Genomic DNA, 18,601 nt, shown 5'->3' on the forward strand with positions numbered 1-18,601 from the left:
TAAAACATGCTGCTGTGCAGAGAGACCTGGGTGTGCTAGTGCATGAGTCGCAGAAAGTTGGTTTTCAGGTGCAACAGGTGATTAAGAAGGCAAATGGAATTTTGTCCTTCATTGCTAGAGGGATGGAGTTTAAGACTAGGGAGGTTATGCTGCAATTGTATAAGGTGTTAGTGAGGCCACACCTGGAGTATTGTGTTCAGTTTTGGTCTCCTTACTTGAGAAAGGATGTACTGGCACTGGAGGGTGTGCAGAGGAGATTCACTAGGTTAATCCCAGAGCTGAAGGGGTTGGATTACGAGGAGAGGTTGAGTAGACTGGGACTGTACTCGTTGGAATTTAGAAGGATGAGGGGGGATCTTATAGAAACATATAAGATTATGAAGGGAATAGATAGGATAGATGCGGGCAGGTTGTTTCCACTGGCGGGTGAAAGCAGAACTAGGGGGCATAGCCTCAAAATAAGGGGAAGTAGATTTAGGACTGAGTTTAGGAGGAACTTCTTCACCCAAAGGGTTGTGAATCTATGGAATTCCTTGCCCAGTGAAGCAGTAGAGGCTCCTTCATTAAATGTTTTTAAGATAAAGATAGATAATTTTTTGAAGAATAAAGGGATTAAGGGTTATGGTGTTCGGGTCGGAAAGTGGAGCTGAGTCCACAAAAGATCAGCCATGATCTCATTGAATGGTGGAGCAGGCTTGAGGGGCCAGGTGGCCTACTCCTGCTCCTAGTTCTTATGTATGTTCTTATAACTCCCTCCCTAACAGCATAGTGGGTGTACCTACACAACATAGACTGCAGTGGTTCAAGAAGGCAACTCACCACCACCTTTCAAGGGGCAAGTAGGAATGGGCAATAAATGTTGGGGCCAACAGTGATGCTCATATCCCCTGAATGAATTGAAAACATTCAGTCTCTTCTGAAGACAGCCCCTGCATTGGACAGGATCTTCCTGTCCATCACCACCAGCCCCCCCATTCTCTCCTCAGAACCAATGGTGGGTTCAATGATGGGCAACGGAAGCTGAAATGTTGGCTATTTTGCGACGGAAGGAATGTGTGGTCCCGCCCATCCCATGATAGGTCGCCATTCCCGCCAGAGGCCAGCGTGACGCCATTTTGCTTCCTGTTAATGGGATGCAGTTGAGGCATGACCGGCGTCATCCTCCGGGGTCCGTATCCCCCTATTCCCATCCTATTCATGTATTTGATGTGGTAGGCTGTATTAGGGGTATCGCGGTACCTCGGGGGATGTACCTTATACTGTAGTATGAGTGGTAGAACCTGCCTGCTGGTTCCGCCCAGCAGGCGGAACATAAGAGTCTGTATTTCACCCACAGCAGTCATTCTGTACTGGAGCTGCTGGGGTAACTACTTGTTCATTAAAGCCCTGAATTGGACTACAATCTCGCTTCAGTCGTGATTGATCGTGCATCATTTGTCAAGATGCCCCTTAAACGTCACTTCTGCTTCCACCACCTCCTCCGGCAGCGAGTTCCAGGCACCCACTACCCTCTGTGTAAAAAACTTCCCTCACACATCTCTAAACTGTCCCTCGCATCTTAAACCTATGTCCCCGAGTAATTGACCCCTCTACCCTGGGGAAAAGTCTCTGACTATCCACTCTGTCTCTTCCCCTCATAATTTTGTAGACCTCTGTCAGGTCACCCCCTCAACCTCAATCGTTCCAGTGAGAACGAACCGAGTTTATCCAACCTCTCCTCGTAGCTAATGCCCTTCACACCGGGCAACATCCTGGTAAATCTCTTCTGTATCACATTGGATCAGCCATGATCTCATTGAATGGCGGAGCAAACCCGATAGGCTGAATGGACGGGTTCTGCTCCTACGTCCTATGGAAGATGAAGGGAGACTTTGAGCCTTGGAATACACAGCAGTGGGTGGGTGGTGGAGATCCATCAAGTGGATCTCCATCATCCATTCAATGAGCTCATGGCTGACCTTTTGTGGACTCAGCTCCACTTTCCGGCCCGAACACCATAACCCTTTATTCCTTTATTCTTCAAAAAACTATCTATTTTTATCTTGAAAACATTCAATAAAGGAGCCTCAACTGCTTCACTGGGCAGGGAATTCCATCGAGTCACAACCCTTTGGCCTCCTCAGCTCAGACCTAAATCTACTTCCCGTCCTCTAAGTGTGAATTAAACCAGGAAACTCCCCAGGATCCAAAAAGATGTGACGAAGTGTCATTGAATAGCGGCGGGGAACACGCCGGCAGGAACCTCCCTGAAAAACCCGCCACAAATAAACTTAGAAAATGAATCGCGGCCAACTTCTCTAACAAGTCTTTTAAAAGCATTCCAAGTATCAACGTTTCAATGGGCTGTTCCGGCATTTACCGGCCACACCAGCCTCAAGCAAGAGCACAGTGCAGCCAGTGGATCGCACTCCAGATGATTTTTTTCTTTACAAATATCAAGACATGAACTAAATTTCTGTAGTTTGTACTGTTGATCACACATAATACTGTAATTATGAGTAAAGAACTTTTCAGGTGGATAGGTAGTAAGGCCTTGTATCAATTCGTAAACATCAACTAAATAAAAATCAATCTTCCCTAAAGATTGCAATCCGAGAACTCTTAAATGTTCCCCATAAGGTATTCCCTCATGCCTTCCATTTTCCTGGGAACCTGGGCGGGATTCTCCGACCCCGCGCCGGGTCGGAGAATCACCCGGGGGGGCACGATCCACACAACCGGTGACCGGAGAATCGCCGCTCCTGGCGTCGGCGTGGTCGGCTCAGCGCGGGTCGGGGACCATTCAACACGGCCCCCACCCAACCACCCCCCCCCCCCCCGGCGATTCTCCCCGCGCGATGGGCCGAGTGCCCACCGAGTTAGGCCGAGTCCCGCCGGTGCCGTTCTCATATGGTCCTACCAGGCGGGACCTCACCGTTCATGTTGCGGGGGGGGCAGCCTGGTGGGGGGGGGAGGGGGATCTGACCCCGGGGGATGCCTCCATGGTGGCCTGGCCCACGATCGAGGCCTACCGATCAGCGGGCGGGCTTATCCCGGTGGGGGCCTATGTTCTTCCGCGTCGGGCCCCTGTAGTTCTCCACCATGTTGCATCGGGGAGAAGGAAGCACATGCGCAAACCCGCGCCGGCCGTGGCGCGTATGCGCGGACCCGCAGCGCCAATTTCGGCAGTTGGAGCAGCGTGAGGCTCTCCAGGGCCGTACTGGCCCCCTGTGTGGCACAAGATCGCTACTCCTTGGGCCTGTAGAGGCCGTAGTAAAACGCCCCGACGTTTACGACGGCGTCAACACTTAGCCCCAGGATCAGAGAATTCCGCCCCCTGTCTTTGGACACGAAGGGGCAATTTGTAGCATGGCCAATCCACCTAACCTGCACATCTTTGGACTGTGGGAGGAAACCGGAGCACCCGGAGGTAACCCATGCAGACATGGGGAGAATGTACAAACAGCACACAGACAGTAATCCAAGGCCGAAATTGAATCTGAGTCCATGACGCTGTGAGGCAGCGGTGCTAACTACAGTGCTCTCCTGGGAAACTGAGGCTAGTGAATGGGCCGCATATGTGCCCTCCTTCATCTTATTGGGCCTCAAGATTGAAATGGGGCTTGCTCACTGATCACGACCCCATGAATGAGAGTAAATCCATTTAATACATGCCGAACAGTTCAGAACGAGTTATAGAAAATACTGAATCATTAATATGTTAATAGAACTCTCATCAACTTCAAATGGTAAAAAGAAATTACTATTTTGGATGCAGAGGGAGCGCACGGTTCTCACAGTCAATGTTGTGAGCAATCAGCAGGCACCTCACTTCACTTGCCCTTGCTGTATGTTGCGTATCGCTTCATTCACACCAGTAGGAATAAAAACAAGCGGACGGAAATCAGCGCAATGTGGCAACCCCAACATGTGGGCAATGGTCAACAAAATGTCTCATGGGCTGCACCCAGAAAGCCAGGTGGGCCGAACGTTGTCCCCAGGCCGCAGGTTGCCCACCACTGAGTTTGACAGCATAAAAAGAGGCCCTTTGGCCGGTCATGTCTGCATTGGTCATCAAGTGTCTATGCCAATCCCATTTGCCAGCATTTGGTCCGTAGTCATGTGAGCTGTGTTGTTTCAAGTGCTGATCTAAATGCGTCTTAAATGTTGTGAGGGTTCCCGCCTCGAGCAATCTTGCAGACAGTGAGTTCCCGATATCCCACCATCCTGTGGCTGAAAAGGCTTTTCCTCAAATCCTACCCATGATGTTAAATCTATGCCCCCCCCCCTGGTTATTGATCCCCCTCCGCTAAGGGGCAAAGTTCCTTCCTATCCACCCTAGCCTGTCCCTCAGGTAGAGGTCATGGGTTTTAGAAGGTGCTGTCGAAGGAGCTTTGGTGAGTCGCTGGAGTCCATCTTGTAGACAGGACTGTGCTGAACTGATGGGGAGAGCGAACGATCGTCAGCTGGTCAAGGAGGGAAAAATTGCGCCGTTACGTTCACTGGAACCCGAGTAGAACTGAGTCCCCCCACACCTAGCCCAGTCTGTTGGCTGCTGTCTCGAATCACCAGCCAGTCACCCTGGGAGAGTTCAGTAAGGGAAGGCAAAGTTTGGCAAAATCAACGGTCTGTTCTCATGTCTCGCTTTCCATCCTTAATCGTGGGGTGGTGGGGGTGGCGGTGGTGTTTGGGCGGTGGGGAGGGGGTTTGGGTGATAATCATTGAAAGGACCCATTACTATTTGCATTGCTGACTACTTTTATCTTTATGGGCAGGACAGACTAGGGGCGGGATTCTCCGGCCCCCCTCCGGTTCAGAGAATCGCCGGGGGGCGGCGTGAATCCCGCACCCGCCGTCTGCCGAATTCTCCGGCGCCGGGTATTTGGTGGGGGCGGGAATCGCGCCACGCCGGTTGGCGGCCTCTGGCAGTGGCCCCGCCGGCGATTCTCTGGCCCGCGATGGGCCGAGCGGCCGCCCGTTTTCGGTGTGTCCCGCCGGCGTATGTTACGACAGGTATTTGCCGGCGGGACCTGGCTCCGCGGGCGGCCTCCGGGGTCCTCAGAGTGGTGCAGGAGATATCTGGCCCCAGGGAGTTCCCCCATGGTGGTCTGGCCCGCTATCGGAGCCCACCGATCCGCGGGCGGGCCTGTGCCGTGGGGGCACTCTATTCCTCCGCGCCGGCTGGTGTACCGATCCGTGATGGCCGTCGCGGAGATGAACCCTCCTGTGCATGCGCTGGGATGACGCCAGTACACGCTGGTGCTCCCGCGCATGCGCCAACTCGCGCCGGCCGGCGGAGGCCCTTCGGTGCTGGTTGGCGTGGTGCCAAGCTCTTCCACGCCGGCCGGCGTGGCACAAACCATTCCTGCGCCAGCCTAGCCCCTGAAGGTGCAGAATCTGCCCGACCCCAGAGTGGTTCACGCCACTCCTTCGCACCGGACGTGCCCGCCCCGCCGGTTTCCAAAGAATCCCGTCCTAGATGTTTTCCCTGTTTGGGGAACCCAGAAGAAGAGGACACAGTCACAGGATACGGGGTTGGTGATTTAGGATTGAGATGAGGAGTAATTTCTTCACTGAGAGGGTGGTGAACCTGTGGAATTCTCTCCCACAGAAGGATGTGGAGGCCAAGTCACTGACTGTATTCAGGAAAGAGATAGCTACTTTTTTAGGTTTGAACGGCATTGAGGGGTATGGGGAGAGTGTGTTTTTTTACGACAATCAACAATGGTTTAATCTTCAGACTGTTAATTCCAGATTTTTATTCAAATTGAAATTTCACCATCTGCCATGGTGGGATTTGAACCGGGCCCCCCAGAACACTACACAGGGCCTCTGGAATACTAACATTTGGAATACTTCCCCTGAAGGGGAAGCTAGTTACATAGAACATAGAACACAGAAAAATACAGCACAGAACAGGCCCTTCGGCCCACGATGTTGTGCCGAACCTTTGTCCTAGATTAATCATAGATTATCAGAGAATTTACAGTGCAGAAGGAGGCCATTCGGCCCATCGAGTCTGCACCAGCTCTTGGAAAGAGCATCCTATCCAAGGTCAACACCTCCACCCTATCCCCATAACCTAGTAACCCCACCCAACACTAAGGGCAATTTTGGACACTAAGGGCAATTTATCATGGCCAATCCACCTAACCTGCACATCTTTGGGCTGTGGGAGGAAACCGGAGCACCCAGAGGAAACCCACGCACACACGGGGAGGATGTGCAGACTCCGCACAGACAGTGACCCAAGCCGGAATCGAACCTGGGAGCTGTGAAGCAATTGTGCTATCCACAATGCTGTTGAGATAGAGGACCAGCCAGTGATCAAATTGAATGGTGCAGTATGCTCGAAGGGCCGAATGGTCTACTCCTGCTCCTAGTTTCCATGTTTGAAAGTTTACGTTTAGTGCATGAAGAGTTTTCACCCTGGCGTCTGATCTTTAACCAAATGTGAATGTGACCCCCCCCCCCCCCCCCCCCCCCCGCACCTTCCAGGTATGTCATCAACGTTGTGTCATTTTACTACGGGAGTGACCAAGAGGTCATGGACGACCCTGAGCTACAGGCCTGGATCAAGGACCTCACTGAAGTTGGATTCCAAGATCTGAAAAACTCAGGTGAGTGAATTTGTTCTTTCATGAATAGGATGGGAATAGAGGGATACGGACCCAGGAAGTGTAGAAGATTGCAGTTTAGTCGGGCAGCATGGTCGGCACGGGCTTGGAGGGCCGAAGGGCCTGTTCCTGTGCTGTACTTTTCTTTGTTCTTTCTAAACTGGGCATGATGAGCAAAGAAAACCAGTACCAGCGGCCTGGTGGGAATGTCAATGGACCAGTAATCCAGAGGCTAATGTTCTAAGGTGGGGGACACGCGTGTTAAAATCCCATCACAGAGGATGGTGAAAATTCAATTCAATTAATAAAATCTGCAATTATAAAGCTAATCTCAGTGATGGTGACCATGACAACTATCATTGTTATTGATTTTTAAAAACCTGTAGGTTCAGTGATCCCTCTTTGGGGAAAGGAATTCTACCATCCTTACCTCGGTCATGTCTACATCTGGGGCAAAATTCTCTGGAAACGGCGCGATGTCCGCCGACTGGCGCCCAAAACGGCGCAAATCAGACGGGCATTGCGCCGCCCCAAAGGTGCGGAATGCTCCACATCTTTGGGGGCCGACCCCCAACATTGAGGGGCTAGGTTGGGCCCTGAGGAATTTCCGCCCCGCCAGCTGGTGGAAAAGGCCTTTGGTGCCCCGCCAGCTGGCGCGGAAATTACATCTCCGGGCGGCGCATGCGCGGGAGCGTCAGCAGCCGTTGACAGTTTCCCACGCATGCGCAGTGGAGGGGGTCTCTTCCGCCTCCGCCATGGTGGAGACCGTGGCGGAGGCGGAAGGGAAGGAGTGCCCCCACGGCACAGGTGGGCCCTGATCGTGGGCCAGGCCACCGTGGGGGCAGCCCCCGGGGCCAGATCGCCCCACGCCCCCCCCAGGACCCCGGAGCCCGCCCGCGCCGCCTTGTCCCGCCAGGTAAGGTAGGTGGTTCAATTTACGCTGGCGGGACAGGCATTTTAGCGGCGGGACTTCGGCCCATCCGGGCCGGAGAATGAGTGGGGGGGCCCGCCAACCGGCACGGTGCGATTCCCGCCCCCGCCGAATCTCCGGTGCCGGAGACTTCGGCAACCAGCAGGGGCGGGATCCACGCCAGCCCCCGGCGATTCTCCGACCCGGCGGGGGGGGGTCGGAGAATTTCGCCCCTGATTCCAGACCAACACAGTGGTGGGGCTGACTCTTAATGGCCCCTCTGAAATGGCCCCAGCAAGCACCCAGTTCAAGGGCTTCAGGCGCACTTGAAAGGAATGTTCAGGGACCGACGCAAGAGAATCCTGGCCATGAGATTCTAGTTTGGCAAGACGAGGAATTTCCCCGAGCATGGGATGTGGGCATTGCTAGTATGGTCTGTTGTCTATCCCTAATTGCCCTTCAACTGAGTGTCAGCACCCCTCCGAGGGCTCTGGGGGTCTCTCTCTATCCCGAAACCACCGGGATTTACTCTCCTGGGGTAGCCACCTTCAATCCTTGGCTTTCATCCTGCAGACAGGATCTATCATGAGATAGGGGGGTGGATTCTGGATCAGCTCCACACAGCTAAAGGTGGTGCACAAGGCGCTCTTAACCAGGACATGCATGAGCAGGTTGTTCCTGGAGGTGGAGGATAAATGCGAGTGGTGTCAGGCGGGTCCGACCAACCACACCCACATATTCTGGTCCTGCCCCAAACTCATCGGGTGCTGGACCATTTTCTTCGAGGTCATGTCGAGCGTGGTTGGGGTAAAGATGAAGCCATGATCTGCAGTGGCAGTCTTCGGGGTATCGGAGGCCCCAGAGCACTTTATGCGGAGAGGGGCCGAAGCCCTGGCCTTCGCCTCCCTGATTGCCTGGTGGAGGCTTCTGCTTGAACGGCCTGAGACTGGTTCCTCAAGTAAAAACAAATAAAATTCACAATTAGGTGATCAGACAAAGGATTCTACCAGACGTGGAAACAATTCACCAGTCTCTTCGAAGACCTGTTCGTGACCAAACGTTAGGGGGAGAGGGGTGAGCAAGAGAGAGAGGGAAGAGTGGGGGAGGGGAGCAATAACCAGAGAAAGGGAATGGGACGGTGGTAGAGTCAAGTTGGGAGGGGGGGGGGGGGGGGGGCGGGGGAGGCGGGAGGAAGGGGAATTCAGCCTGACGCATCGTGTGGTGCAGGTGCCCCCACATGGAAGTCCCCAATAAATTGTATGTACCCCCAAGAAGTGCAAAGAAGCAAAAGGGGCTCAGAAGATGAAGCCATCCGCCTATATTTATACTAATGCCAGTCAATGCAATGTTAATAGACCACCTGTTTTTTGCTATAGTATTTTCATTCTATCTCGTTAGTTTATTCCATGCGTTTTTTCTTGACTTGTATTGTATTATTATGTTTTTCCACTGATCACCTATCTGCTTGATAGCACTAATGTCAATTTTGACCATTTGCAGAGCAAAATATATAAATTATTTATAACATTTTTTGTATGCTATTCAAGTAAGGACTTTAAAGATATCTGTTATTTTTGTAGATACAAGTACATACTTGTATTATGTGTTTGTCATAAATGAAAATATTTATATTTTTTAAATGTTTCTAATACACACACATACACTGAGCATTACAGCACAAGGTGAGGGAACAGAAGCACTTGCATTTATTTAGCCCCTTTCGCATCCGAAAGCAATTTGACAACAAAGCAGTACTCTTTGAAGTCCAGTCGATGTTAGCATGTCGGAAACACCGGGATTAATTTGCGCACAACAAGATTCCACAAGCAGCAATAATGTGAGGTTAGTGGGAGTTGGCGAGGTAAATACCTGGTTAGTATGCAAAATTGAACCACATGGGATTGGGGGTATCTGGCATGGATTGAGAATTGGTCAGCACACCAGAAACAGAGGGGAGGAATAAATGGGTCTTTTCAGAGTGGAATACGGTGACTCCTGGGGTCCCGCAGGGATTGGTGCTTGGGCCTCGGCTGTTCACAATATACATCAATGATTCTGAAGAGGGAACCAAATATAGTATTTGCAGGTTTGCTCACAACACGAAACTTGGTGGGAAGGTGGGTGGTGAGGAGGATGATAAGAGACAAGTTGAGTGAGTGGGAAAATAACATGGCAGAGGCAGTACAACATGAATAAATGTGAAGTTAGCCACTTCGGACAGAGAAACAGAACAGTGGAGTATCATATTAAATGGTGATAGATTGGGAATTGTTGATGTACAAAGGGACTTGGCTGCCCTTGTGCATCAGTCACTGAAAGCAAGCATGCATGTACAGCAAGCAGTTAGGAAGGCAAATGGTCCGTTGGTCTCCGTTGCAGGAATACTTGAGCACAGGAGCAGCGATGTTTCCTTCCGAGAGCGGATGGAAGTCTTGCCTCTGACGATCGATGCTCGATTGAACATGAAATTGTGGCGGACCCGTCAGAGGCGGTGAGCACAGCTTGCAGACCAACTGTCAAAGCTCGCCATCCTGAAAGTTCAGGCCGTAATGTCGCAATTACCCGCTTCTCATTTCTCGGGACCTTGTCTGTTTTTCAGGAATGCCGACGTCATTCAGTACGAGGGCAGAACTCTGCAAGTTTCTCACCATGGTGATCTTCACCTGCAGTGCTCAGCACGCAGCCATGAATAATGGACAGGTAAACGCTGGTAGCACGTTCGCATCTTTGGCTTGGGTGGGGGGTGCGGGTGCGTGCAAAGGGATTTATTTCACATTATTATGGAAAAAATCTCGACACCATCCAGGACAAAGCAGCTTGCTTGATAGGCACCCCTTCCACTTCATCACAGACGCACAGGAGCAGCCATATGTACTATCTACAAGATGCAGTTCAGGAACTCACCAAGGTTCCATCAGCAGCACCTTATAAACCCTCTGCTGCTACCATCTGGAAGGAGAAGAGCAGCAGATACTGGGAGCACCACCACTTGGAAACTCCCCTCCAAGTCACTCACCATCCTGACTTGGAAATATAGTAAATTCGCCATAGTCCCAGATGACCATAGGTTGCGTTCCCCTTTGAGGAGGAAGCTGACTGGTGCTGGTTTAACCTGACGATCACCACACCTCAGGCCAAGGTCAAGATTGAGAAGGTGGGGCCGGGCAGCACGGTGGCTCAGTGGGTTAGCACTGCAGCCTCAAGGCGCCGAGGTCCCAGGTTCAATCCCAGCTCTGGGCCACTGTCCGTGTGGAGTTTGCACATTCTCCCCGTGACTGCTTGGTTTTCACCACCACAACCCAAAGATGTGCAGGCTAGGTGGATTGGCCACGCTAAATTGCCCCTTAATTGGAAAAAATGAATTGGGTACTCTAAATTTATACCAAAAGAAAAGAGAAGGTGGGGCCTTCATGAATAATCTCAGCTGGTACGGGGATTGAACCCATGCTGCTGGCATCGCTCAACATCAGAAACCAGCCATCCAGCCAATTGAGCTAAAATATCACCCGTTCCTTCACTGTCGCTGGGTCAAAATCCTGGAACTCCCTCCCTAACAGCAGCGTGGGTGTACCTACACCTCGGGGACTGCAGCGGCTCAAGAAGGAAGCTCACCACCACCTTCTGAAGGGCAGTTAGGGATGGGCAATGAAGGCTGGGCCTATCCGGTGACCCACAAAATAATGAAGCAAAAGGAAAGAGCACTGTTGGGGTCGCGGCTGAACGAGTGAATTGATGCAGGTGCTGGGAATCTGAAAGAGGAGCAGAAAATGCTGCAAATCATCAGAGACGGGCAATAAATGGTCGAGCCAGTGAAGACCACATCCCGTGAGTGAATTTGTAAAGACTCTGCTGCAGCATTTGTGCTGAGGCCCTGAAGACTTACCATAAGACATGGGAGCATAAACTGGCCATTCAACCCATCGAGTCGGCTTCACTATTCAATGAGATCATGGTTGATAATCCTTAACTCCACTTTCCCGCCTTATAACCATCGGTTCCCTTACTGATTAAAACTCTGTCCATCTCAGCCTTGATCTTTCTTAAGAATCCAACCTCCAGAGCGCTCTTCGGCAAAGAATTCCACAGGTTCACTGGAATAATAATAATCTTTATTGTTGTCACAAGTAGGTTTTCATTAACACTGCAATGAGGTTACCGTGAAAAGCCCCTAGTTGCCACATTCCGGCGCCTGTTCGGGTCACAGAGGGAGAATTCAGGATGTCCAAATTACCTAACAGCACGTCTTTCGGGACTTGTGGGAGGAAACGGGAGCACCCGGAGGAAACCCGGGCAGACACGGGGAGAATGTACAGACTCCGCACAGAGAGGCCCAAGCCGGGAATCAAACCTGGGACTCTGGAGCTGTGAAGCAACAGTGCCAACCACTGTGCTACTACCCTATAAGAGAAGGAATTCCTCCTCATCTGTCTTAAATGGGTGACCGGGTTACTCTGAGATTATGCCCTCTGGTCCTAGACTCTCACAGAAGGGGGAAATCCTGTCAGCATCCACCCCCTTTTTAAAATTCATTTTTGCGGGATGTGGGCTTCGCTGGTGAGGCCAGCATTCATTGCCCTTGAGAAGATGGTGGTGAGCTGCCTTCCTGAACCGCTGCAGTCCATGTGGTGTAGGTACACCCACAGTACCGTCCTTACCTGACCTACATTTGACTCCAGATCCACAGCAATGTGGGGCTGGATTCTCCAATCGCCGACGCCGAAATACCGTTCAGGGAACGACCGGAGAATCAGGGGCGGGATTCTCTGACCCCCCGCCGGGTCGGAGAATCACCGGGGGGGGGGCGGCACGAATCCCGCCCTGCTGCCCCGACGCCGGCTGCTGTATTCTCCGGCGCAGTTTTTTGGGCGGGGGTGGGATTCACGCCACGCCGGTCGGAGGCCGTTGATAGCGCCCCCCCCCCCCCCGCCGACGTTTCTCCGTGCCCCAAAGGGCCGCGTGGCCGTCCGCTTTTCGCCAGTCCCACTGGCGTGAATCACTCAACTCACGTACCGGTGTGACCTGGCAGGTAAGTCGGCGGGGCGGTCCTCAGGGGGGCACGCAGGGATCCGACCCCGGGTGGGGCCCCGACGGTGGCCTGACCTGCGATCGGGGCCCACTGATCTGCGGGTGGGCCTGTGCCATGGGGGCGCTCTTTTCTTCCGTGCTGATCCTGTAGGGCTCCGCCATGGCCGGCGCGGAGTAGAGAACCCTCCGTGCATGCGCCAAAATACGCTGGCCGGTCTGCGCATGCGCGGAACCAGGCCGGCGGTTTCGCGCATGCGCGAGATCACGCTGGCCCTTCAGCGCATGCGTGAACTTGCGCCATCCCTTCGCCGCCGGCTGGAGCAGCGACAACCCCTCTGGCATCCACCTAGCCTCCGAAAGTGCAAAGAATTCCACACTTTCGGGGGCTGTTGACGCCAGAGTGGTTGAGGCCGGTTCTCCCGCCAGCGTGGGGACTTAGTCCCCAGAAGGGAGGATCCCGCCCACATTTCCCGACAGAATCGGGGCGCCGCCGCTTTCACGATGCTCTGTCCCCTCCAAAGTACTCTAGGAGTGCGCCACGCGCCATATCGACGGCCTCAGGCCATTGCCTGAGGCCCACCCCCGATGCTCCTCCCCCGACCGGGCAAATTCCGTGGTCTCATCCGTTGGAAACTCAGTGTGGCGGCTGCGACTCTGTCCAGTGCCGCAATAGTCGGGGGAAGGCCGATCTGCGGGGAGGAATAACATTTTGACCCAGTGACAGTGAAGGAACGGCCAATATATTTCCAAGTCACTTTGGTGGATGACTTGGAGGAGAACCTCCAGGTGGTGGTGTTCCCAGGTATCTGCTATCCTTGTCCTTCCAGATGGTTGTGGTCGTGGTGATGCCTACAGAGCCTTGGTGAGTTCCTGCAGTGCATTGATGGTAAACACAGCTGCTACAATGCGTTGGAGGTGGCGGGTTTGAGTCAGTCTCTGCCTCGTGCTGTCTCAGTACCTTTCAATCTGCTCTGTGTTTTCATAGTACGACTGGAATGCCTGGGTCCCTAACTCACCATGCTCCATGCGGAAGCCTCCACCCACCTCCAAAGGCACCGTGACTATGAAGGACATCATGGAATCTCTGCCGGGCATTAGCCAGTCCTGCGTCCAGATGGCAATCACCTGGCACCTGAGCCGAACCCAGCCTCAGGTGGTAAGTAAATGCAGAGTGAACTCAATGTGCCAGCGACTCCCAAAGCAAGATTCAGACAACGGGCTTTCAAACCCGTGCTATTCCCTGTTCTGGGAGTGATTGCTCTGGGGACAGTGCAGAGGGAGATTTACTCCAAATTGACCTTGTGATGTTCCCCTGTCCTGGGAATATTTGATAGACAGTGTCGAGGGAAGTTTACTCAGTATCGAACCCCATGCTGTAACTATCCTGGGAGTGTTTGATAGACAGTGTAGAGGGAGCTTTACTCTGTATCTAACCCCTTGCTGTACCTGTCCGGGGAGTGTGTAATAGCGACAGTGTAGAGGGAGCTTTACTCTGTATCTAACCTTGTGCTGTACCTGTCCTGGCAGTGTTTGATAGAGAGAGTGCAGAGGGAGCTTTACTCTGTATATTACCCCGTCCTGTACCTGTCCTGGGTGAGTTTGATGGGGACAGTGTAGAGGGAGCTTTACTCTGTATCTAGCCCCATGCTGTACCCGTCCTGGGAGTGGTTGATGGAGACAGTGTAGAGGGAGATTTACTCTGTATCTCTTACCCCGTGCTGTACCAGTTCTGGGAGAGTTTGATGGGTTTAGTGTAGAGGGTGTTTTACTCTGCATCCAACCCCGTGCTGCACATGTCCTGTGAGAGTTTGATGGGTACAATGTAGAGGGAGCTTTACTCTGTATCTAGCCCCATGCTGTACCTGTCCTGGGAGTGTTTGATGGAACAGTGTAGAGGGAGCTTACTCTGTGTCTAACTCAGTGCTACACCTGTCCTGGGTGAGTTTGATGAGGACAGTGTAGAGGGAGCTTTCCTCTGTATTCAGCACCATGCTGTACCTGTCCTGGGAGTGTTTAATAGAGACAGTGTAGAGGGAGCTTTCCTCTGTATTCAGCACCATGCTGTACCTGTCCTGGGAGTGTTTAATAGAGACAGTGTAGAGGGAGCTTTCCTCTGTATTCAGCACCATGCTGTACCTGTCCTGGGAGTGTTTATAGAGACAGTGTAGAGGGGGCTTTCCTCTGTATCTAACCCCGTGGTGCACATATCCTGAAAGAGTTTAATGGGGACAGTGTAGAGGGAGCTGTACTCTGTATCTGATTTTGCCATGTTTCATCCTACTGGACTGGGTGAATGGCATCTCCTTTGATGAAGGTTGGATGCATAAGTACAAAGTATAAACGTTGTAAGCTGAGATGGAAAGTTCACTAAATCTTGTACGTGTCACAGAGAATGCTGGGCGATTACCACGAGGAACACTTCACTGAGGCAGCCGTGCAGGCCACCATCCAAGAATTCCGGGAAGAGCTAGCGGGAATCGGCCGCTCGATCCAGGTGCGGAACGAGGGCCTGGATCAGAAGTACGAGTACCTGAGTCCCGTCAACATCGAAAACAGCATCACCATCTGATGGGCAGAGTGGCCGTGCATGCAGGGTTGGGGAAGTGGGGTTCTGCTGGGTCTGCGGAACCCTCCCCTAACCCTGATGGTTAATGTTGGGCTTTTACACATCTGGGGTAACTACTTCCTGAGATGTTTTGTGGGGAAGGATACAGGGTTGTGGTGATGGGGCGGCCGGGGTGGGGGGTGGGGGCGGTGGATTGGGATGGTGGCTGGGTCTAAATGAATATTTCCTTTTTCTGGTGGCAGGAAGTGGCAATGTTCCAGGATGAGTAATCTGGAGTCCGGACTAGTGCCCCGGTAACACAAGTTCAAATCCCACCGTCGCAGCCAGGGGGAGCTTAAATTCGATTAATTAATAAGTCTGGAATAAAAAGTTACTGTCAGTCATAATCAGCAGGAGAAATGCGGGATTGTTGCCAGTAAAAACCCATCTGGTTCACTAATGTCCCTTTAGAGTAGGAAATCTGCCGGCCTGACCCTGGTCTGGCCGACATGTGACCCCCACAGCAGAGCGGTTGTCTCTGAACTGCCCGTCTGAAATGGGGCCACTCAGTTGTATCAAGATGGTGCAGCAAAGCTGAATTAGAATGAAGCCACCCAGTAATCGACCGAAGCACCGGAACTGACAATGGCAAATCCAGTCCTGTCAACCCAGCAAAGTTCTCCTTACTAACGTATGGGGGCTTGTGCCAAAATTAGGAGAGCTCTCCCACTGTCTAGTCAAACAGCAGCCTGATATAGTCATACTGACGGAATCATACATTCCAGATAATATCCCAGACTCCACCATCACCACCCTCACAGGCAGGACAGACTCAGCAGTGATGGTGGCACAGTGATGGAGGGCATTGCCCTGGCAGCCCTCAACCTCAACCCTAGACCCCATGAAGCCTCTAGGCATCAGGTCAACATGGATCAGGAAACCTTAGGAAGGTCGACAGGGCAGGGTTTTCCATCGTCGTTTCCGGTTCCGAGATTGATACTGGGAGGTCGATCGGGTTTTATTCTTGTTCAACTTTTCTGCTCCATGTTGAGCACCACTTGGAGGAAACCCTGAGAGTGGCAAGGGCGCAGAATTTACTCTGGGTGCCTTAGTAGTTACAAGCGCAGACCAAGCTGGCCAGGTCCTAAAGGACATCGCTGCTCGACTGGGACTGCAGCAGATGGTGAGGAACCCAACAAGAGGGAAAAACATACCTGGCCTCATCCTCACCAACCTGCCTGCGGCAGATTCCTCTGCCCATGACAGTCTCGGTAGCAGTGACCACCGCACAGACTTGTGGGGACAAAGTCCCAACTTCATGTTGAGGATACCCTCCATCGCGGTGTGTGGCACTAGACAGTCTTCCAATAGATGTGGAAACTGAATACAGGGCATCCATGAGATGCCGTGGGCCATCAGCAGCAGCAGAATTGTATTCAGCCACAATCTGTAACCACCCTCTTATTTGACTATTCAGTCAGGGGCAACAACGCTGACTCAATAAGGAGTGCAGGAGGGCACATCAGGAACAGCAGCAGATGTACGTACAAATGGAAGTGGTGGCATTGTTATACTGTCCCTGGACTAATAATGGGCAGGATGGTAGCACAGTGGTTAGCACTGTGGCTTCGCAGCACCAGGGTCCCAGGTTTGATTCCCGGCTTGGGTCTCTGTCTGTGCGGAGTCTGCACATTCTCGCCGTGTCTGCATGGGTTTCCTCCGGTTTCCTCCCACAAGTCCCGAAAGACGGGCGGGATTCTCCGACCCCCCGCCGGGTCGGAGAACTGCCGGGGGCTGGCGTGAATCCCGCCCCTGCCGGTTGTCGAATTCTCCGGCACCGGATATTCAGTGGAGGTGGGAATCGCACCGCGCCGGTTGGCGGGCCCCCCCCCCGGCGATTCTCCGGCCCGCGATGGGCCGAAGTCCCGCTGCTGGAATGCTTGTCCCGCCGGCGAGAATCAAACCACCTTTCTTACCGGCGGGACAAGGCGGCACGGGCGGGCTCCGGGGGCACGGGGCGATCTGGCCCCGGGGGTGGCCTGGCCCACGATCGGGGCCCACCGATCCGCGGGCGGGCCTGTGCCGTGGGGGCACTCTTTTACTTCCGCCTTCGCCATGGTCTCCACTATGGCGGAGGCGGAAGAGACACCCTCCACTGCGCATGCGCGGGGATGCCGTGAGCGGCTGCTGACGCTCCCGCGCATGTGCCACACGGCAAAGTAATTTCCGCGCCAGCTGGCAGGGCACCGAAGGCCTTTCCCACCAGCCGGCGGGGCGGAAATCAGTCCGTCGCGGGCCTTGCCCCTCAAGGTGAGGGCTCAGCCCCTCAAGATGCGGAGACTTCTGCACCTTTGGGGCGGCCGATGCCGGACTGATTCGCGCCGTTTTTGGCGCCGGTCGGCGGACATCGCGCCAATTGCGGAGAATCCCGCCCGACGTGTATGTTAGGTGAATTGGACATTCTGAATTCTCCCTCTGTGTACCCGAACAGGCGCCGGAATGTGGTGACTCGGGGCTTTTCACAGTAATTTCATTGCAGTTTTAGTGTACGCCTACTTGTGACAATAAAAATTATTATTAAAATAATCCAGAGGCCCAGTCTAATGCATTGGGGGAAGGGGTTCAAATCCCACCACAGCAGATGGTAGGAATTGCAACAAAAATTCAACTAACGAATAAATCTGGATTTGAAACCACACCACAGAAATGGAAAGCATGAAACTATTGTTTTGTTTTTTTTGTTTAAAAAAAAAATTTAGAGTACCCAATTCATTTTTTCCAATTAAGGGGCAATTTAGCGTGGCCAATCCACCTCCCCTGCACATCTTTTTGGGTTGTGGGGGCGAAACCCACGCAGACACGGGGAGAATGTGTAAACTCCACACGGAATGTGCAAACTCCAGAGCCGGGATCGAACCTGGGACCTCGGCGCCGTGAGGCAGCAGGGCTAACTCACTGCGCCACCATGCTGCCCATGAAACTTTTGTCAAAACCCCCCATCTAGTTTGTTAATGTCATGTCAATTACATCGCTGCTGTTTTCTCATTTCGATGACACTGTGAAAGTTAAAGCGACAGATACAAATTGTCTTTGATCACATGCAATTCGGGGATTATTGGGGCACTGGATTGCACGGGAGGAAAGCGGTGAGACTGAGCAAGCAACTAAAACTGTCAATAAAGAAAATATCTATTTTGATTTCATCTTCACCAACCGGCTTGGATCATGTTTACATTTTTAAAAATTAATTTACGGGATGTTGGCATTGCTGGTTCGATCAGCATTTATTGACCATCCCTAGTTATGCTTCAGAAGGTGGTGGTGAGCTCCCTTCTTGAATCGCTGCGGTCCCTGAGGTGTAGGTACACCCACCGTGCTGTTAGGGGGGGAGTTTCCACAATTTTGGCCCAGCAACAGTGAAGGATCGGCAATATATTTCCAAGTCAGGATGGTGAGTGGCTTGGATTGGAACTTCTAGGTGGTGGGGTTCCCAGGTATCCGCTGCTCTTGTCCTTCTAGGTCATG

At 52.7% G+C, this 18,601-nt stretch overlaps 2 protein-coding genes across 3 annotated transcripts in view; one reads left to right on the plus strand and one right to left on the minus strand.

The window, feature by feature from the left end:
* Window positions 1-15,263, plus strand: part of LOC140420766 (polyunsaturated fatty acid 5-lipoxygenase-like) — a 134,734-nt gene extending 119,471 nt beyond the window's left edge. For both annotated transcript variants that reach the window (XM_072504747.1, XM_072504748.1), the window contains 4 exons: window positions 6,478-6,599; window positions 10,106-10,206; window positions 13,517-13,687; window positions 14,921-15,263. In XM_072504747.1, the coding sequence (XP_072360848.1) occupies window positions 6,478-6,599; window positions 10,106-10,206; window positions 13,517-13,687; window positions 14,921-15,100 (574 nt within the window). In that variant the 3' untranslated portion in view covers window positions 15,101-15,263. The remainder of the gene's footprint in view (window positions 1-6,477; window positions 6,600-10,105; window positions 10,207-13,516; window positions 13,688-14,920) is intronic.
* Window positions 1-18,601, minus strand: part of LOC140420774 (uncharacterized) — an 82,053-nt gene that overhangs the window by 21,124 nt on the left and 42,328 nt on the right. The window lies entirely within an intron of this gene.

This window comes from Scyliorhinus torazame, chromosome 5, assembly GCF_047496885.1.
Source record: "Scyliorhinus torazame isolate Kashiwa2021f chromosome 5, sScyTor2.1, whole genome shotgun sequence".
In the NCBI taxonomy this organism is placed as follows: Eukaryota; Metazoa; Chordata; class Chondrichthyes; order Carcharhiniformes; family Scyliorhinidae; genus Scyliorhinus; species Scyliorhinus torazame.